This window comes from Chaetodon auriga, chromosome 17 (assembly GCF_051107435.1).
Source record: "Chaetodon auriga isolate fChaAug3 chromosome 17, fChaAug3.hap1, whole genome shotgun sequence".
NCBI lineage: Eukaryota > Metazoa > Chordata > Actinopteri > Chaetodontiformes > Chaetodontidae > Chaetodon > Chaetodon auriga.
This window is the reverse complement of record NC_135090.1, coordinates 6087247-6108967: the sequence shown is the minus strand read 5'-3', so window position 1 is coordinate 6108967 and position 21721 is coordinate 6087247. Positions and strand designations below refer to the sequence as shown.

At 40.7% G+C, this 21721-nt stretch overlaps 2 protein-coding genes across 3 annotated transcripts in view; both read right to left on the bottom strand.

The window, feature by feature from the left end:
* Nucleotides 1–231: 231 nt before the first annotated feature.
* parp10 (poly(ADP-ribose) polymerase family member 10) lies at nt 232–9593 on the bottom strand. Of its 2 annotated transcripts, none has more exons than XM_076755294.1 (11): nt 9477–9593; nt 8041–8216; nt 7436–7678; nt 7095–7325; nt 5972–6999; nt 5621–5833; nt 3743–3863; nt 2638–3651; nt 2096–2229; nt 1848–2022; nt 232–1763 (listed from the first exon to the last, which is right to left on the bottom strand). In XM_076755294.1, the coding sequence occupies exons 2-11, from the start codon at nt 8213–8215 to the stop codon at nt 1465–1467; spliced, it is 3633 nt and encodes a 1210-aa protein (XP_076611409.1). In that variant the 5' UTR covers nt 8216; nt 9477–9593; the 3' UTR covers nt 232–1464. The 2 variants fall into 2 exon arrangements, with proteins under 2 accessions (XP_076611409.1, XP_076611410.1); XM_076755295.1 differs by lacking the exon at nt 9477–9593 and adding an exon at nt 9102–9177.
* Nucleotides 9594–11801: 2208 nt separating this feature from the next.
* The window catches only part of LOC143335705 (CMP-N-acetylneuraminate-beta-galactosamide-alpha-2,3-sialyltransferase 1-like), a 56658-nt gene continuing 46738 nt past the window's right edge, over nt 11802–21721 (bottom strand). The window contains exons 4-7 of the mRNA XM_076755282.1: nt 18577–18756; nt 16537–16582; nt 15544–15663; nt 11802–15411 (exon numbers count right to left, since the gene is read on the bottom strand). Coding sequence (XP_076611397.1) covers nt 15238–15411; nt 15544–15663; nt 16537–16582; nt 18577–18756 — 520 coding nt within the window. The 3' untranslated portion in view covers nt 11802–15237. The remainder of the gene's footprint in view (nt 15412–15543; nt 15664–16536; nt 16583–18576; nt 18757–21721) is intronic.

Genomic DNA, 21721 nt, shown 5'->3' with positions numbered 1-21721 from the left:
TTTGAAAAAGGAAAATGTATTACTGAATTACTTTTTTAAAAGTGGTAAATTATCTTTTTAAATTCTTCTCAGGTTTAAACTCAAAAAGTCAGATGGTTAGTTTCACCACAGATGACTCAACTTAATTCACTGACTCAAATCAATTTACCGCTAACCTGGGTCAAGTTGAGCCATATGAACACTCTCAAATGATAGGAGACATCCTGTATTAAAGATAGATGAGGACAACATAAGGTTATCAAGGTTGTGTTTTCTTTAATGTTTTCTAAAACAAAACAACAACATTTTAGAGCATCTGTAATAAAATAAAAAAAAAAAGTAGCAAACACACTCTTGGGCAGAACTTACAGACGTACGAAAACCAAGAGATGTGTAATCAAAACAGGTCATTGATGGAAAAGGACTTCCAAACAGGAAACTGGAAGATGACAATCAAGACCCATCATGCTTTCTACACAACAAACAAAGCTGAACTCACAAGCTATTTTTTTTAAATCAAAATAATAATACCTATTCCATTAAAGTGCACACCAGATGTGGATGCTCCAGGCTTAAGATTTACAACAGATTATAGATAGCAGCAAATCAGCTGCATTACGATTAGGGATAATTCTGATAATTATCTTCTCAGGCCTAATTTTCTGTCTCTTTGTCAACACAATGATCACTTTTTCAGTAGTATTTTCATGGCTGGATGTGGAACTGCTGCTTTTCTAGCACACCAGTTAGTTACTGCAATTACATTTAGGAGTTAACTTTTCTCAAAAAAACCCCTGCAGATCCTGGACAGAACAGTAACTTCAGGGAAAGTCAAATAACTGAACCAAAAGCAAATAAATACATATATAATATAGGCAACATTTTCAGATCAAATCAGACTGTGTACAATTTTGGTAGTTACAGTTCAGCAGTGGCGTATTCAACGCTGTCAGCAGACTACAGAATGCCAAATCAAAACTGTTATATTCACCCTAATACAATAACATGTATGCAGGGAAATCAGGAACTAAGTGCAACAGAATTATGGTTTATTTTTAAATCACAAATACAGCACACTTTATTTGCTTGCAAGTTTAAGCAAGCCCAATAAAGATTGGAGTGTGGTGTGCAATCCCAACAAGTACCAAACTGGCTGTTACGAGCAAAATGTCATGGAATAACTGCAGAGTCCCAACTATTAAAAGACACGGCACGATGAGCCTTACTGTGCTGAAAGGCCATGTTTAATGTTACTTCATTAAAACGTGCTTTTTGGGTTCAGCTGTTTGAGTTTCTCTCAATCAGGCTTGAGTGACTGATCAGCCGACCGCAAACAACTTGACGAAATCATGATCATCGAGGCAAAAGTATCAACTGTACACACAAACTTATCAGCTCTTTACAAATCAAATGCACTTTTTTTAATTAAGGCAGGAACATTCAAAGAAAAGCAGTCATTTTCATCTGACGACTCGTCCGCTTTCCTCAGCGGTGGATTCTCTGGCATGTGATGAGATATTCAGGGAAAGCCTGCGTGTCGTTGAAGATGACAAACATGTTCGGCTTGGTGATGTCGTCGGTCACGCTGTCGTATCTGAGGGGTATATTACCAGTCTCTTTCAGCGGGGCCGCCCTCATCGAATGGCAGCCTTTAGTGTAGTCTCCCGTTAGAACCTTCGACACGAAAATGAACTTGTGTCCATCTGCGTTTGGGGGTGAGTACTGATCATGGACAGACAGCGCAGAGTTGACAGCGAAATACACCCCCTGACCATAGACGGTGGCTGCGTAGAGAAACCAAAATGTCAGAGACTGACACCAAAGATGAGACAAATTGAGTCATACAAGCGGTGGTGCCAAAAACATACCATTCTTTCCACAGAAGCTTCTGTTGAATCCATGAACACAGATCTCCTTCACGCTCGTCTCACTTGTGCCGTGGTAGAGGGTCCGTTCGACTTCCGGATACGTGGCACGCTGCAGTACGCTCGCCTTCTTTAACTTGTACTGGTTGTACAGCAGTCGATTCATGAGCTTCTCCACCTGGGGGAAAACCTCTGCGTTATTACAGCCTGACCAAGTCATTTGCTGAAAATGATGTCGCTCATTTTCTCACCTGTATGATTCTGATTTTGCTGTGGTATTCGTGAATGGTCTCATAGAAGCTCTTCACCACATTCTGAAATTCATCAGAGTCCTCATCGACTTTGGTTACTTCAGGCAGGTTTGACAGCAGAGAGTATTCCTCTTCTGTGAACAGAGGATTCAGTTTTCATCGTTTAATTGAGTTCATAGATTCGATTTTGTTATTTATCAGTTATCAGTAAAATGGAGTACAATATCATGAATTTTCCCACAAGCTAACGCTAAGCTAGCAGAACTTACTTAAGTTTGACATTTAGTTTGAAAGAAAAAAGTAAATGACCCAAATTTACCAAAAAGTCAAGGGTAACACAATGAAGTCCATTGCGATCCTCAATGAAAACTTGGCGTCTGTGTTAGCTAGCCGACTTTTTTAGCATTAGCTAGCAAGCTAAAATGGTGCAATCTGTTATATTTTGACTTGTTTGCCCATCTTTTACTACAGTTTGTTGGTTTCAAGGCTTCAAACATCATATCATGCTGCAGAAAACATAAGCCAGTAAAAAGTTCCTTTACCTGGCACATCCTCACCCAAATCCCCTAAATTGACCAACTTCCTGGAGATTTTCACAGATTTCCCCGACCTAATGTTGCATTCTTGCATTTTTTCAAAGTCTATGGTGTGAGGCAGATTGTCTAGCAAGATATCAATCGCCTTCAGCTTCATCCGCCAAACATTCTCGATGAATAATGTAGCGTCGGGCGAATACGGAGTCGTGTCTGAAGAGACCGGGTCGTGATGCACCCACTGGACGGTTTTCAGAATTTCCTGGTCAGACACAAAATTGGACAATTTCTCCAGCAGCAGCTTCACGTCACAGAGTGCTCCGGTCACAAAGTCCTTGAAGCCAGAAACAGTGATTATGGTGCCCTGAACCTGAATCTCGACTGCGTGCTTCCTCTTGATCAACTCCAGACACTTCCTGTGGTACTCGGACATGTTCTTCACAGTCCTGTGCTCCAGTTTCTCCTCGACCTGTCTCTGGCTGACCTTCTTCCCGAAGGCTATGTCCACCCGAATCAGGTCACAACTATAACCTGCAAACACATGTAGTTGTATGGTGTTGGCTGCCTTGATGGCGTCCTGTAAAGAAACACTGATGCCCCTCTTCAGCTGGTCAGCATGGCGGCTCTTGTCGTTACTACTACAGGATGCTTCATGTTGGATCATTTTCTTGGACAGCTCCAAGGCTTTTTGCAGCTGTTTCTCCTCATCCTCCATGGACCAAAGGCTTGACTCCATAGAGTACTGGATGGCTAGAGACATTTGGGCCTCTTCTTCAAGGTCGCTAGAAAGGTCAAGAGGTCGATCATTCATCTGGAGAAACCCAGTCACAGCGTTCCCTTCAGCTGAGGGCTGGGAAGTACCCACAAATATCACATCAGAGTCTTGGTCTGTCAGGCTGGTCGGATCCTCGGCTGTGTACAGGTCCATGTCATCCATGTCATCAAGTTGGTCTGAATTGGACACACCCTCCTCGAGTCTTCCATCAATGGCTGAGACGATTCTCTTTGCCTCCTCTAAAAGGCCTACAAAGAGGTGAAAGCAGACTGTTTGAGACTGCACAGGAATATGAGACATTATTGAAGCTGCTATTAAAGTTAATGAATTATTGATTACCTCTGCCTGCAGCAACATTATCATCAGTTTGCATTGAATCTGATTTTGAGTCCTGCCCATCCAAAAACACTCTCTGGAAGTTTGTGTGGGACATCATGGTCCATGCAGTTTCAAAAATGTCCTGAAATAAAAAATACAATGTTTCTGTGAATGCAGAATGTTTCTGCCACAGGGAAGCTTGAATTCTTAGTCTTTATTTGGAGCCCCATTAGCTGCCAGTGAGGAAGCAGCTCTTCTTCCTGGGGTCCACACACAACAAAGCTTAAAAGATGAAACAAGACACATAGCGTAACGCATGTAAAAACAAAGTGGTTCAAATCGCCTGAACATAGCACAACCATAACAACATTAACCATTCTCCATCTGCCAGGAGCAGATACGTCGGGAAAACAACCCAAACATGTTGACAATGGACAGATTGCAAATACATTGAGTATAACTGGTCGGTGGCCAGCTTTATGCGCGTTCCAAAATGACTTTGTTTTTGCATACCGGGTGCAATTAAAAACACATTTTAGCAGACAGACAACAGCTTTTTTCACATGCTTGTGAAGAAGTTGTTGTCTGTCATCCACATGCCAACAAATGTCTCCGCATTTTCTTTTTAAAGGATGATTTAGCTTTCATTATGTGAACATTATGCATCATATATGCAAATAACTTCACATTTACATGTTAATTAGCAGATTCTGACTTAATGATACAATAATTCTAACAGTAAAATAACAAGTTTTCTGTCAGGAGGGTAGGAAAAGGTATGCAATGACCACAAGCAAAAAATTTTGGTAAGAACAAGATAAATAGACAGGTTTTGGTTTTTGTGCTGCTCTTTGGTTCACTTCTGCTAAAGCAGAGTCAGAATGATCTCGCTTTGTTTTTTTTTTTTGGCTTTTAAACCAGACGGGATTGTACTTCCATGGCTCACCGAACAGTGATAATATATTTCATTAAAACTGCTGGCGGCTGTTTATTCATTTGGTGTCTTCAGTTAGGGTGTGATTCACACGAGTGTGCCGAGGCATTTTTATCAGCTAGCGTACCTGCAGTGCAGTAGCTCATTAAAAGCGAACGATCAGAAATAGATCAGGCTTCATAAACACACAGTGCCATTAAAGGAATAGTCTGACATTTTAAGATATGCTTATTTGCTTTCTTGAGAGCTAGATGAGAAGATCAAGACCACTACTACACCTCTTTGTAAAACATGAGGCAAGCTGCCAATTAGTTTAGCTTAGCACAAATACTGGAAATAGGTCAAAACTGCTACCCTGGCTCTGTCCTTTCTCACTCATTTGTCAATTCTTGGTTGGGCGCTGTGACTCTCTCCGCATCCCAGCGATCACTTCCTCTAACACTAGGAACATTTTCATTGTGTGGTAAAGCAGCTGCAAGAAGGAAATGAAAATTTGTCTTGCTCTTGTGAGTGCAAGGAACCTCTATCAAGCTATGAGATAATATGAGAGAGAGAGCTGCAAAAGAATTACACTTACATACTACGTTGCTAGAATAATCAGTGCAAGTCGAAGAGCAATAAGCAAAAACAGAGACTACATGTATATATTTGCATTAAAAGTTTGCTGTTGATGTCAGATTTTCCAATAAGTATTCAGTCAGTAAACAGTCCCCTCTCCTCATACTGTAACTGAGTTATAATGGAACTTCAATGTTATTTTGACAAAAATAAAACAAGTTGATTCCCATACAAGCATTCCTGGAACCAGCGGCTGGAGGCTCAGAAAGTGCATTCATCAATCCTAAAAATTAGTATGCTTTGAAAACTGGCCAGCAGACTCGCTGAAGAAGTTGGACACAGCTTCAAAAACAAAAAAAACACAGAGGAGTTCAAAAGGAAACTGCTTTGTTCCATCCTTACGTTACCTGGTGCGGCAGGGGTTCCCATGGGACGTGCTTTGTGATGATATACACCTGAAACTTGGTCTCCATCTCTTTCAGGATTCTCTTGCACTCCTCATCGCTTAAAAACCGGGTCACTCCCGGAGCGTTTACTGTGATGGTTCTGGTGCAGATAGAAGAGACGATACCTTGCAACACCTCCTCAGCCATTTGACAGGCAACAGCACGGCCATGGATCTATCAGGTACGTAAAAAAAAAAAAAAAAAAAGAAAGAAACAATCTGATGAGTCTAGGGATTTCATATACGATGGTAATGAATAAAACAGGAGCTTGAAAAGTGCAGTGCACTCAAACATCTCTGCCTGTACACACACCTTTAACCCACAAACATCCTCTGCCTCGAGCGGAAAGATAGACACTTGGTCCATGTCGGCCAGCAGCTGATGACAATGGACCTGGATGTACTTCAGCATGCCCGGCTCCATCGAGATGACTGTGTCCCTCTCAATGGGCGTGGTGAGAAACTGCAGGATTGCAGTCTGCTTCTCACTCTCCATCCCCTTCAGAGTCAACACATCAATATTCCCTCCCTGCTCTGACACCTTCACAGAGGAGAAACCCAGAGCCTGCAGGAACTCAGACCATTCTCTGCAATAAAACATGCCTTCATACTCTGTGTCCATCGGTATGCTGAAGTGACCCAGCTGGGATTTCAAAAAGCTACATGCCTGGTTAGCCGAGTCCTGGGATACTGAGGTTACTACAACGTTACAGTGTGATACGGTGTACATGGCCGGCGGTGATCCAGATTGATTCATGGTCTGCAGTAGTCGCTCTTTCACATCCTTTCTTGCGAGGAACTCAGCCTTTTCCGGCTCGAGGGTGAAATGAGTCTCAGCCATTTTGCCAAAGTAGTCCAAGATAGAGTGTTTAATCAGCTCAAGCGTTTGTCTGTCAGCACCTGCCACGTGCACACCATCATCTTTGATTTGCATGGTGAGATTTGGGTGAGCCTTTTCAATGTCCCGCTGAAGGGAGCTGAATTGAAACAGAGCAAGTTTTACCAGGTCAGTGACAGGAATATGACTTGATAGCACATCTTCGTCCTCCATGTGATCCTCCATGGCTTCCTCCGCCACCTCCTCTACTGCCTCACGGGCAGCAAGGGGCTCTGAGGCCGTCTGAGAGGAGGACTGGCTGTTTGCACTGACCACCATGGGAGCACTCGTCTGCATCTGCGTATCACTCAGATCCTCTGAGTTTCTCTCCGTTACATGTCGGCTTCCAGCTCCAGAGTCTTGCGATGTTAAGCTTTGTGTGGGTTGAAGAAAGTCGAAGTACGGCGTCACGACAAGATCAGCACCTTCCAGTTTGTGCGGCTGATCCAGGACGAGGCCCACGGCTGATAAAAGACACAGAGACAGACCTTTTGTTTAATAAAGAGCACAACCATGAAACAACCAAAGTATTTAAAAGGTCGTTTAACACAAAACTTACAGTCATAACTGACAAAGGACACCTTGGCTGTGCCCTCTGAAAGCACTGTGACCTCCTTCACCTTCTGATTTCCACCTCCCCTGCTCTCAAAATACAACGTGAGCATGTCTGGAGCGACGCCAGGGTGCAGGTTCTCCACTAAAACGGAGTCAGTTTGCTCAATCTGTTCGAGAGCTACCTCGGCCCCATCGAGCTTCCTTTTGGAGATTTTAGCACTGAGGTTTTGGAAATCTACAAAACAAAACACAATACAATGAAATAAACAGCACCATGAAAGAAAATTCCAATTTGGAGCGTTTGGAAACAAAAACACCAGCATGTTTTACGTGCACTCAACACACCTTTCGAGAGGGGCTGGCTGAGGTGAATGAGGATGAAATCTCTCCCCGGCGAGGGATGCAGAGTGTAGTCAGACACGTTCAGCCCCATCATGTTCTCCACGTAGAGCTCTATCATCTCAGGGCTGGTGCTGGGGTTGATCCCTCGCAGCAGCAGTCTACACGGGTCCTTCGAGGCCGGCTTTCTCACACTCAGCTCCACATTATGCACAACGTGGTGCCCTTTAGACAAAACTCGGGCTGCAGCTGTTGGAATGAGCAGAGCAGAAACAAAGGCGAAGTTCGCTCAATGTCTTGAAGGAGAATTTTCTGAAGTGCAGTCATGCTTTGTTTCTAATTCAGTGCTTGTAGAGCTAAAAAGGAGTGGTGTTTAAAAGCTTTTAATCTCTTAGGGAGTTTGGTCAAAGAAGAAATTGTACACCAGTGTTGCCAATGATATTGTTTTTGTCTCCTCTTACAGCTGTCATTATGTTTTTTGTTTTTTTTGTTTTTTTTTTTAGAAATTGGATAATGAACATTTTGAAAGCAGATGAGGCTAAAAAATCCCAACCACATATGGCCATACATGCAAAAATATGTGGACAAATGCTCTCTAAGTAGCCACTTGCCTTCTGCCTCTTCAAACACCAGCACGGCTCCATCGCCTTTCTTCTCCACAGAGACCAGTGGACCTCCCCCGGAGCGCCGCTTGTTCTCAAAGTACAGAGAGAGCAGCTCCTCGTCCACTCCTGGGGGCAGCGCCAGCACCTCCACCGTCCTCTCCTCCGGGCTTTCAACAGGCATCCTGAAACATCCAAACTCACACAGGTTAGCCCACAGCAGCGACGGTGCTTTGAATCATTTCTTTACAGCTTCCTTGCTCAATGTGAAAGCTGCAGTTTTGCAGAAGAGCCCACTGTTTGCTCCTCTGGGGTCAGTGTCTGAGCCTGATGGGTAAGACTCAAAGTACTGGTGACAAAATGAGGATTTGCTTCTGTTTTCTGAGTTATACTGTATGCTACTGTAAATTAAACATCTTCTAGAGCATTATATATTTAGTCCATTGTGTAAATAATGCAGGCCTACATATCCCACACGTCAAACTCCTCATATCAAGACATGACAATGGAAAATCACAAGATTTATCTCAAATCTATGAGCATGAACTTTACATTTAACCATGTCAGAGGTCGTATTCGGATACAGAGCTGAACACACTGATAATAAGATAAACCTGTGATAATTACTGAGCATAGTAACACAGTTCAACAGCTATACTGCAGCTCAGTCCCGTACTTGAACTGCTTTTAATTTACATGATTTAAAGATATATATCTACATTTATTATACTTCCACTTTATATGCATTACAGCACATCTTTATACCTTTCAAAGTACAATCATGGCCAATCCCTTAACACATGGGAGAGACCACACGATTTGTTCTCGCCTGTAACCAAAGACAGAATAAGTCTGAGCCGAAGGTCTTTACTAATACACACACAACATGTTTAGTTTCACTTTACCACATTTTACAGTAGAAGCCACAATTCTGCTCAGTTACACTTTATTTTTGAGGTACACATATTCACCATGAACTAGCTGCTTATTAGCACGTGTATTAGAATCACACTGGCTCTTAATTAGTCCTTCTAAAACACTCAGTAATGCCTCATCCTGCATGAACGTACACTAGGCCATTTCTTCGTGTTTACGTGGGAAGAGTTTGGCCATGGCAGACTCTGGCCTTCCCCACACTGACATGTTCACAGCCACCTGACAGGAAGCTCGGCCTGAGCAACAGCTTCGACATTTCATGAGCCAAATCCAACGACAGAAAAACCTTTTCTCAAACAGAGCCAGCGTAGCGCCCTGTTTGTGTTGATTCACTGCGGAGTAAACCTCAACTTTACGGAGGTTACGTTTACCCCAACTAGAAAGTGAAAGCAGAGGCTCCAGTGGCCATGTTTGGACTGTGAAGCTGCAGTTTTTATCGCTACTGCCTTTTATTCTGTCCACCGAGTGTGGAAATACACTGTGCCGAAGGACTGAGGAGGTTCGCCTACCTGTGCTACACGGAAGACATCTGCTCAAGAGGATGGTTCCGTCCAAACGGGCTGAAGTGACGCGCAACGCTTCCTCGTTGTGCTGCTTTACGATCAGCAGGGGGCGCCATCAGCTGCACGTGTTAAAGGGGAACCGACAGCTGAGGATACAACAAGCAGTAACGATGCTGTCATGTCGAGCAAAAACAGCAATATCAATAATAATAAGGATAATAACATGGAAATTAAATAAATATATATATTTAATTAAACATGTATATAAATTAAAATCATTATAATTGAGAAAACACTCTCTCCAAAAGGTCTGTGTTTATTTACACCTTTTTATGACCATTTTCTTTTTCTTTCTTTCTTTCATGTCACATCACGACAACGACCTGAAACTGTTTTTGGCTCCTGTTTCCAGCAGTCAAGAATAACCTCAAGTGATCAAGTGTTACATCCCACCGATTGCCTTGATTTTTCTGCTAGTGTTTCACAGTGGTGGAAATAAAAAGTATATTAAGTCAAGGGCTGACTTCTACTCCAATAGACTTCAAAGGGAAATGTTGGACTTGCACTTTTAATCCACCACATTTTGTTATAGTTACTAATTCCTTTGCATATTTAATTAAGATTTCAAATACAAAACAGATGATAAAAGCATTAAACATGATGCATTATTATAGAAACTATCCAAAATATTAATAATACACATTCATGCATCAATAATAATCATTCAATGGTGTATTATACAATGGTGTGAACTTTTTTATTCTCTCATATTTTGTCGATAATACCATTGTGCTCTTCCAGTAAGAACAAAATTCTCAATGCTGGACTTTTACTTGTAATGGATTGTTTTTATATTGCACTGCTGTTTGAACATGGTGCCTTGTGAGCATATGAAAACGTCATTGCATATACTATTTCATAACTTCAACCGAAGCACGTTTTTTCACCATATAATTATGAGGCTTGTCAAATCAGACAGCAGAAAGTGCTGTATGGAGTTATATAGTAGGAGAGAATGAGGCTCTTGAGCACTTACCTGCCTTTTATGACTCAAGTTATCATTTGATCAGAAGGCCATCCTGACTAATTTAGACTGCATTGTGTTCAGCCACTTTTTATAGTGTGGATGCATTCATGCATGAACGTGCATGTATAGTACATCAGCATGCAGTTGTGAACTCATTTTAAATAGCCTTTATATATACTGTCTGAGTTCTACATACAATGGCTGCAAGCCAAACACACGGCCATGCACTGTATCCTGCAGCTTTTTATGATAAGCTTATATATGCTTGATCAGTTCTCCATACTCAATGTTATTTTCAATATAGTTGTACTGCATATATAATGAGTTAATCCTCAGACTGAATGAGACCCTGCATACATAGGCATTACTTCAAATTATTCTGCATGTGTGAAATGGGATGAAATGGGAGGCCAGCAAGTTCAGATCTACCTTCTATCTCATAAACTAGAAATGTTTTCATCTGATATGTATTATTGATTAACATGCCACACACTGAGTATTAAAATAAATAAAAAATGTCATCATTATGTACTCAGAAGAAGCTGATCAGTGTGCAATACCCAGCATATTGAATTTTGCTTGGAGTGTTATCATACATTGGATGACATGTAAATAAAGTAGAGGCTGAGCTGACTCCACACACTTCAATGCGTTCTGCATCTCATTACCTTTCCATGTCATTATGATGAACTTATATATAGATAATCAGCAGACCAAAGGGAACATGTTGAAATCTTAATGTAACATGTACAGTGCTTTACAGTGCATTATATATAAATAGAATGCGAGTGAATGCACCCATTGCCTTTAATACATTCTATATCTCATGATAACTCCCACACTGTTCATGCCATTATTAGTGTAGATGAATGAAGGTTGTGTCAATTACAATGGACAGCCATTAAAACTATGGATACAAAAGTATCAAGTTTATTAATAAGAAGCGCTCGCTGATTCAGCAACCACACTAATTACACTAATTTGTGAAAATGAACCAGTTTCCCCCACAGCAGCCACAAAACAGCTGTACTGTGAAGTCAAGCTGTGTGAGATGCTGAGCTGCGTCTTAATGAACAAAAAAAGCAAAGAACAGAAATGTGTAGCAGCGCTCCAGAAGCCAATTCTTCAGAGATAACAACTGCAGTTTACTTCCATCAGATTACATTACATGTGTGTCGTGACGGTATCACATCATGTGTTTATGCTTAAATTATCTCAGCAAGAAATGAGGTGACATGAAAGCAGAGAATCAACAGTTTTCTTGTATTGTAAATAGAAAGAAGAAGAATAACCTCGGGAACTTTGGGATTTCACACATTTTTTTAATCATTATTTTAGAGTGTTGGTTGTAGCGTGTAATGGTGGATTAAAGAATTTTACCACATAGAGAGGGGCACTCAAAAGAACACCCTCTCACTAATTGAAGCTGACAAATGGCCATGTTTCAAATTTCATCCTTTAAAACAAAACAATTTAAATGATAGACATGAGATGAATATCTATGAGCAAAAACACAATCTTCATAACAGCAGAAACCAGAGAAATCCGTTCAAAGTTGTTGCCATGGGGCATACAATCTTGATGTATTTTACAAACAATTACTGGCTAGAATCACCGAAATATGATGTACTTCCCTTCAAATCAAAGACATATTTTATTCATAATTATCCACATTTTCCTCTGTGAAATTAAAGCATTTACACTACCATTAACTTCCAAAAACTGGGATGCATTTAACATGCCTCCACTGTTGCAGACTGTTGTGTTTCAGTGGGGTTCATGTATGCCAGTCTGCATGCAAGCCAGCCATCTAAATTACAGCTTACCCACACAAAATCTGCATAAACTTCTGAAATGCATTATTTATAATTAATTAACCCCCTTGTCCTTTTCACACATTTTAGCAAAAAAGAAAGAAAAAAAAGGAGCTTCAGTTGTGTTTTACCATACTGTGGGAGCCCACTGAATAACTGAATAATGCAAGATTTCATTATCCATCTCTCCCACACAAGTCAGTACCAGTGACCTTCTTCAAACTACCAAAAATACACTATGAACATAAACATGGGATTTTGTGAAGGTGCTTTTGTTGTTTTTTTTTTTTTTTAAAAAAAAGGATTTTACATAACTATTCAACAACAAAGACCTCAACTGGATGGAAAAGTAGATCAAATACCGGTGAGTGACAGACTTTGTATTTATGTTTGAACATTAAACAACAGTTTTAAAAGTGTCTGTTCAGATTAAATCATCATTTCAGTCATGTCATGGACAAATCAGGTGACGTTAATGCTGATGCATGTTCGTATCCACTAGGTGACAGTGTCCCCTGCACAACAAACGCACGCCACTGTCATCTACAAGGTGGCTGACAAATTTGAATTGAACAAATATTGTGGTTCCTCCGCTTATCAGCCCGCTCTCACGTGGAGAGAAAAACCATCATGAAGACACTGACCGGGCAAATGTCCCATTATGTTTCAAGGCACATGGAGCAAATCATAGCCTATTAGAGAAGCACCACCGAGCTCAATTCCTGATGAATGTAAGACTTGCAACATTTCAGGTCAAAGATTTGATGGTGAAAATGATACCATGAGGGCAGGATGGAAGTGTCTGTGGTTCTTGACGTTATAAAGCATTTAGTATTCAGACATAGACATAGTTCAGCAAGTGCAGCTAATAATTTCAAGCCTGGACAAAACATTGTGTTTCATCAAAACTGCAGAGCCAAAGATGGTGCTATCTCTACCCTATAACCAACATTTTGTTCTGTGGCATATACAAAAACTCCCACTGACAAAGATGGTTATACTGTGTGCATCATGCATATGATTCTTTAAAAGTGACACTGTATACACCACAAAAACATGAACTTATAAAGGTTACTGACAAATATAGAAATGCTTGTGATTGGAATTACAATACAGCACAATTTGATGGTGAAATTAAGCGGTAAGAAAAATCACACTGAAGGCACTTCACAGCCACTTTTCATGAAAAATATATGTCACAATGTACATCTAAAATGTGTAGTACATCATTGATTTTAATGATAAGGCACCCCTGTATAGGCTGTTTCATATGTCAAATTCCCATGATGAATGATGAGTGTCTAAAAGGTGATGAAAAACCTCCATAATCCTTGATTTCTGAACCAGTTTTGGTGCTGCCTCTGACCCTGCTTCACCACTGTGCTGATAGCTGCAGCTCCAGGTTCAATTCTACAGTCCTAAATAGGACTGAGAGTCTGTAGCCATGCAAGCAGCTCTGTGACGCTGTGTGCACTGAGCTAAATGCTAGCATGCTAGCACGCTCACAATGACAATGCCAACAAGCTGACGTGAGGCAGGTCTAATGTTTATCATATTCACCACACTCGTGTGGAGTGTTAGGGTGGAGTGACTGGCCAATGGGCTGCTAGCATGGCGATAAAAGTACAGAGGAAGCATTTTGGGTCACTGATTTTAGCATTTTCAGACTCAATATGTCCAAATTTCTCTCTTTGTTGACTTTGGTTGACAAAAAATGTATATATAAAAGATTCAGTTGAATAGAACACATCAACTAATAAATATTACAAATTACATTATAGAGACTTATTTGTGTTGTGTGGTCAAAACTTTCTAAATGGCGGTGGGGGTGTGTTGGAGGGGCCTGAGCATTTCTAAAGCCCTGGCTACGGCCCTGTGGGTACTCTATGTCACATTACAGTAAACTATGTTCTTTGGGCCTGATTTTGAATTGATTTTGACTGTGGTCCTATATTTTATAGCTCCAATCAGACGAGCAAGATACGAGCGGCTCTGTAGTGCAGGTAGTTTTTCTGACTTTGGTCAGAATGGGTCAGTGTGATGATGATGTCTCATACCTGCCATTAATACAATGTAAAACACCTTCGCTGTTATGGTGATAATTTATCCTGAAGTGACATTTACAGTATAGTCAATGGTTTGTTTTGTTGTCAAGCTCATTAAAATGCCTTTAAGTTTGCTGCTTGGACTCAAACTGCTTCCATTATCCACCTTTTAGATCGGTGGACAGTGGTTATATTTATATGGGACTCTCTTCCTACATAAATGACAATGATGAACTCTGCACAAAATCCCCCTCGCTATGTCTATACATCAGCAGGGTAATATGGCACTTTGTCTGACTACTGCTGTCAGCTGGGCTTATTTTGTGTCAACAACCATTAACACACAAAGCTTCAGTAGCCACAGAATAGAAAAGAGAACATTGAGAGTACACCTACTATATAATGGTACTAAAGCTTTTTATGTATAGCATGCTTCATAGTATTGTTTCTTCTTGTCTGTGTGTTTGCTCTCAGAAACATGTGAGTGGGGTTCACAGGTTCTGAAACAAGTGGCAGTGCTGCTTTTGCCTTCATTGAGTTGTTGAATTGTGAATCATCGGGTCTCTGTACAATAGAGAGTACGGTCTAGACTTGCTCTGTATTAAGTGCCATGAGACAATTTTTGCTGTGATTTGGCGCTCTATACGAAACAAACTTTAATTAACTGAATTGAGACAAAAGCTCTGTTGGTTTGTCACTGAGTGAAATTTCTTAAACAGTAGTTGAAGTGAAGAAATGAACAGAGCAGAAGAATTCATGTGGGAATGTCTTTGGAAATAATGGCAAAAATGTACTCCCTGTGTGAGGGGAAGGGAAAATAAACATTAGAAGGATGTTGAGGTTCATTTGGTGGTCATCCCAGTGCACATATGGGCTTGGTATCATCTGCCTTTAAACATTCGGATTTTGTGCTTTTCTGCCAGCAGCAGGGTGACATTATATTCGTAATCTCCGTCATGGACTCCTGTGTGTCGGAAAGCCCCAGCCAAATGGTTCTTCTCCCAGTAGTGGTGCCAGTTTCCATACTGGTCTGCGCCGAATCCAAACACATTGACCTAGAGCAGACGAGGAATGAAAGCATCGTGTCACAAGCACAGGAAAACATCATCCACACGAGCTCCATACACTTATTTCTCTGTGCATTTTACACATAACTTCAGGTTCACTTATACAGCAGGTCAGCTTACCTCGTCACAGATGTGGACAGCAAACAGTAATGTGAGGAAGCCAGTGGAAGGATATCGTCCATGACCCTCAAGCCATGACTCATAGACGTATTTGAAAAATGTGGGACTGTAAATCAACACCTGCAAAAGAGTTTCCTTTGTAAATTCCTGAGAGGAAAAGATTCATTTCTGTGTATTGGAGTGCTTTATTTTACACAGTGTGACATAAATGACTCTGTACTGAAAAAGAAATATCTGGAAGAAAGAATATTCAGCATCAGCTTTTCAACACTATGTACTGTCAAAAGTATAGTGATGCTTGGAGACCATCGTTCTGGGGCTGTTAGTGGTTTGCACAGACCCTCTTAGTTCAACTTCAATTCTTAATGCAGCAGCAGCAGCGCTGAGATTGAAAAGTACAAGGACATATCCTGCATTTCAAATGTTAGACATAAAAAACTACAAAAGCATTATCTGCAAAATGTCTTAAAGTACCACAAGTACTCAATATGCAAAAACCCTATTTTTGGAGTGTTATAATATTAATAATACATTACATGTTGGATATTATTTGTGCATAATGTAATTTGTCCATGTTTAGAACGTAATATACTATTAATAACAAATAAAATAATAAAAGCATACAGTAAATAAAGTGATGTGACACATTTTGCAAGATCATCACATTTTGCATGTAAAATCTTAAACTGGAGAGTAACTAGTATCTAATCAAATCAAACAAATGCAGTGCATTAAAAAATACAATATTTTCATAAGTAAATGTACTCTCCACCACTGAAAGTTTCCACTAGGAATCAGCATGTAACACTTAAACGAGACGGGCACACTGGTGTCAGTAGACAGTAATTAATGCCCATATTTTCTTCAACACCGATACGTAAGTTCAGGTGTCCACATACTTTTGGCCTTGTAGGTATTGGATGTATTACGTTTTGATAAAAGAGATACAATCAATTAAAGATATGAAAAAAGGTGAGCTTGTCTGTAACTCACCTTATCTCTGTTTGCCTTTATCCTGGACGGAACAGGTACATACGTGCTGTAACACAAGAAAACACCAGCGGCTTAAAATCTGGGCTTTGCCTTGAGAACCGCTGAAATGCTCTTTCTGCTTGTTTGTCTACAATGTTTGTCTGGTATCCCATCCACCATCGCAGTATGAGCCACCCATCCGTGATTTTAATCGCATTTAACTGGGGACATGTCTAAAAATAAATACCCAGTGTCTGTCCTTTTCACAATTGTATGAAGAAAGCTGATTACATCTCACGGGCAGATTTGGAGGTCTACACATTAACATATGCTCGCTGTCAACGTTTTTTTGCTTTTTGACTCATCGCATGGGAGCATGCAGTGCAGTCGTCGTTCCAGGTTGGTGAAGAGACTGCGAAGTTAAACCATGAAACCGGGCGAGGAAAGGTGTGTGCAACTCCCACGAGGTCACTCATGAATTTGTTTATACAATTTTCAGTGAAAGAGGTAAAGGAGCTGATAAAACATATCGAGCTGTGGACGTGCAAATTTGAACTCAATGTAAATTCTCCCCCACGCCTGTGCAGACTCTGTTGAAACCGAAAAGGGATGGCATACTAATGGCTGAAATGAAAAGTAATGACGAAATGGTAAGATACAAATGTTTCCAATTAAAGCAAGGTTTATCAAGGCTATTGCCTCTGCCGCAGTGACTGCCATTAAAATTCAAAGATTATACAGACCGGTCTAATGCCATTTAGAAATATGCTCTGCACAATATATGAGCCCAGCTGTTCCTCTCCATTTTGTTGGTGAGTGAAAATGAAAATGACCTGTCATGAGTCCGCTGAATTAACGTTAAAAAGTACATCCTTTAACATGCACAGGCTTTACATTTTTGCATAGAGAAGTGCTTAAATTGGAGTTACTTTTCAAAGTCAGGGATTTGTGGAGCAGTCCTGTGTCTCTTCACACAGCCCTGTCCTTTCATTTTAGTTCACAAGACTAGAAAATGTAACAAAATAATTCACAACACTCAGTTAAGATGTAATGGCTGTTGGGCTAACGCTGACATTACTGCCAGTACAGTGAAATTTAATGATGCAGAATGATTGCTTTGGCAGAGTTGGAAGACAACTGCATATTTATAGGAAACATTTGTTTGGATTTACACGTCCTGCCATCTAACATGTTGGTGCGTTTGAGTTATTGGCAGTGGCATTAATTGGCTTCGTTTTTTTTCTCTGGATGTCCAGTAATCAAGCTAATGATTCCGGGTCACTGAGAATGAAGCAGCTGAAGGTGAAATTTACTGGAAGATTAAGACTGAGTGATTATCCTTGTTATGGCAATCTGACAAATAGGAATACTGAGTGAGTGGGATTGTTAGAACAATCTGGTATTTGGAGAGTGTAAATGAATGTGGGAGTGTGACACATGCATGATGCACGGTAATGCGTTCACAGGGCAGTTAAAGGTCTTGAACTCTTGTTTCATTGAGAAATTGACTTCTAAATGAAGCACCTCTGCTCTTCATGTTTCCAAATGAGAATAAAAGCCCATTTTTTCACCATTTTGAAAATTAGAGAGCCTCTTGTGGATGTAGAATTTGTCTTACTTGGTAGAATGCCAACAAATTCATTGTAACAGTGAAAAACTATACTGACTTCATTTTAAGGATTTTAAGGATTTCTGCTTCGAGGCATGAGACTAAATGATGGCCACAGAAATCAAGCTCATACATCTATGACAGCAAAGTTAAAAAAAAGAAAAAGAAAGTTCGCGGACAGTGGGTTTACCCCACATTTTTTGCTCAAATAGCGACCCAGTGTGGCTGGAAATGAGTTTGAAAGTGAAACAACATGGCAAAGATGTGGGCCACCAAACCAAAACAATGAACTGAAAGATGCTAAAAAGCTCTATAAAGCTGAGGAGAACTGCAGTGAGTAAGGCGATGTGTCTCTAGGAGCAACACCTGTCGCATCACACACACTCATTTGATCCAGTTGAAACATTTAAATATAGATTAGTGCACCTTTAACATCTGATTAGTACACTTACTGTTTAATGGTACCGGTGGTCAGAGCGCTAATGATCCACTGCAGGTCCAGAGTCTTGAAAGGGATCAGCACAAGATTGGTGGTGTTGTCCAGGTCAATGGCACTTTCTGGATACATGAGATGATGTGTTGTTCTGGCGCCCACATCCGCCTCAAAACCATTGGTGGGAGCCTGGTTCATTCTGCAGGGACAAAGAAGCAGGCGTTCGTTTTTCTAATATTCCTTCCCTTTATTTTCCCACACAGCTCAAATTGAGGTTTATTTCACCCACATGTAACAGAGATGGGAAACATTCATCTTGTGTTCTACTTATACCCATAATCTACAAATGGGTTAATTTTCAGGAATCTTCCAAGTCAGCCAAACCACACAGCACCAGCTATGATGACTGCAGAAAAAAAAAACATATAAATATAAAGACAGAGACAAACAGAAAGCACAAATTGCCCAGCTTTACCATGTTGTGGACATCCAAACACCAATTCAGAACAATCCGGTGTCCATTTAGAGCTCAACAATTACAGCTTGGCAAGCTAGGCGAGGCGTCCCTATTATTATGTCCAACAATACTCACTCAAGCTGGAGCTGTAATTGGCAGGAACATAGTTTGACAGTAGTAGTTGGTTTGTGGAAGGAGGTGACACATACAGGAAAAATCACAAGGCTGACCACCCGTGTGGCGACCATCACCTGTTTGGGCACTCAGGTCTGAGCAATATCATCTTCCTCATTACAGACTCTGAGATGACAGCTATATAACAACTTGACATTTTCAGCCTGAGCCTGTCAGAACTCAAAACGACCTCCAGCAAGAGGCATTTTACAGTTGATGGGATTTTTTTTTCTTTCTTTTTTTTTTTTTTTTTGCTATTCCATGCTGCAACTTTGCAAGATGTAGCCTCTAGCATTTAAAATGTCCATGAATGAGTGCATTTGGAAATAACTCCATACTTAACAATTAACAATTCATCAATTACCACCAAAATCTTTCATGTTTCTTCCCCTTTTGTTCTCCATGGTAATGCTAGAAAACTTGTTGCAGCTCTTGGGCCAAAAGGCAAACCACATAATTCAATCAATAATAAAAATATGAAAGTTGTTGAGTTTCATCATTCAGGTAAAGTCACTTTTTATTTATACAAACAGCCTATTTGCAATTTGTCTCAGATGGGCCCAAGCCTGCAATTTTCTCCATGCAACACCCTCTATCCTTAAAATGAATTTGGCACAGGAGAAGACTCAAGAGTCAAGGACATTTTTTTGTGCAAACTGAGGGCAAAGGAGGCATCCTGTTCACACAACACTGCTACAGCAGCATCCGATGACATTCATTGGAGTTCTGTTTCTGGCCATCTGTTGAATGTAAGTGCAATACTCACTCTCCTTTTAGCTCTATTTTTGATCTTCTTCATCATCCTAATGGACATATTTTGAGCTCTTAAGTGGCTAAATGCTCGCCTGCGTTCACCTGCTAGTTGCTAAATTTGTGTGTTTGATGCCGGGCAGATGTGTCACAGTGGGTTTATCAGACTTTAACACTGCAAACAGCTGTGTGAGGCATCCTGAAACAAAGCCGCTGTGAGCAGAGAATGAGAAAAACAAGTTGAGAGGTTGATATGTGAACCAAACTAAGAATGTAAATTAAAAACATACATCAGCTCATAAAAGCAAGAAGGGCATGGAGACATGATGCACAGATGTCTTGAATGCAAAAGCTAACTGAAAGCTTCAGCTGTGAAATGGTAGGAAGGCCACTCGGGCCCAGAGGAGGGAAGTGTTTTGTCACCAGTAATAAAGCTGCTGCACCAGATGTGGTTATGATCAACACAGCGCTGATTATTGTGTTGCTGCAGCTTCAGTTGTAGCATTCTGGGGGAAAAGAAGCAGTACCTTGCAAACTAACAATGTGTCATTTTATGTGAATACATCTTCAGAACTCCCAGCACAGTCCAGTTTACATCAGAAATGAGGAGAATGAGGAGAAACAGCACTCTCCATTAACAAGTAATGTGCATCATTTCCTCCGAGCCAAACCAGGTTCATGGCACTGAGTGAGCTAAAGCTGCAATGTACGGAAGAAGACACTATTGACAAGAGGTTTTATAGCGCAATAGCTCAGCAGAAAAGAACAGTTTTTGACAGAAATACACTGGCTGATTTTCTCCTTTAATGATAACTACAGCTTCTGGGAATTAAGGGAATTGCTCAGCAAATGGATCCCGCCGTCCAGGGCCGATGAAAAAGTATGGTAGCGCGGCCAGAGGAACACCATACAACATATTAAACAGCATAATGTGACGAATCCATCACTTCTGCAGTAGATTCAGAGATATTCTACTGTAACACTACATTACGCTGTGTTTGTACTTGCAGGTAGTTTCCCTTAGACTCGGCTTTGATGGAGCTCTATGTGATGCTCTTCTCAACTCACACGCAGCAGGAAAGCAATAGACTCTGCCTTGTTTCTGTGATCTTTCTCTGTTTTCCCAAAAATGACCAAGCTATATTTGACACCATACACACCAGCGAAAAAAGGCGAGGCCAGTTTCTATTGTGGAACGGCACAAAGTTGTCATTCAGAACAACAGAACAGACATGTTTTTGAACATTTTTGAATTTTTTTTACCCACTTTTCATGTTACTCTGACTGTATGGATCATCCCATTACTCACTGCAGGGGTCAATGCTACGATAATGCAAGTCTGTAAGGGCACTCAAGAAGTTAACTTAGCAGTTAAATGGATTCAGTGGGCTGCTCGTTCACTTAATCTTGTGGGGGCGTGCGGTGTCAACTGCTCCAAGGAGGCGAATATTTCAGATTGGCTCTAATCAATATTCAACTTCTACTCTAAGTCCCCTCTGGCACTGGAAATGTGTACCAGATGGACTTGAAGTAAACTGGAGCAGATGTATTGAGGCTTTGAAAAGGCCATCTCACCAACAAGATGGTTTGTAGGACAGGAAAAAAAGGCTTTTTACCTGGAATAAACAGTCAGAGAGTACATAATACTACATAATAGGTGAGATCAAGAATGCCTTTAAGACAGATATTCAATTAATCGTATTTAAATGTTTTTCATGCATAAAGATTTCGATGTGGGTCTCTGTTATAATAGTTTAGAGGGTCTGTAATACCCTACCCAAAG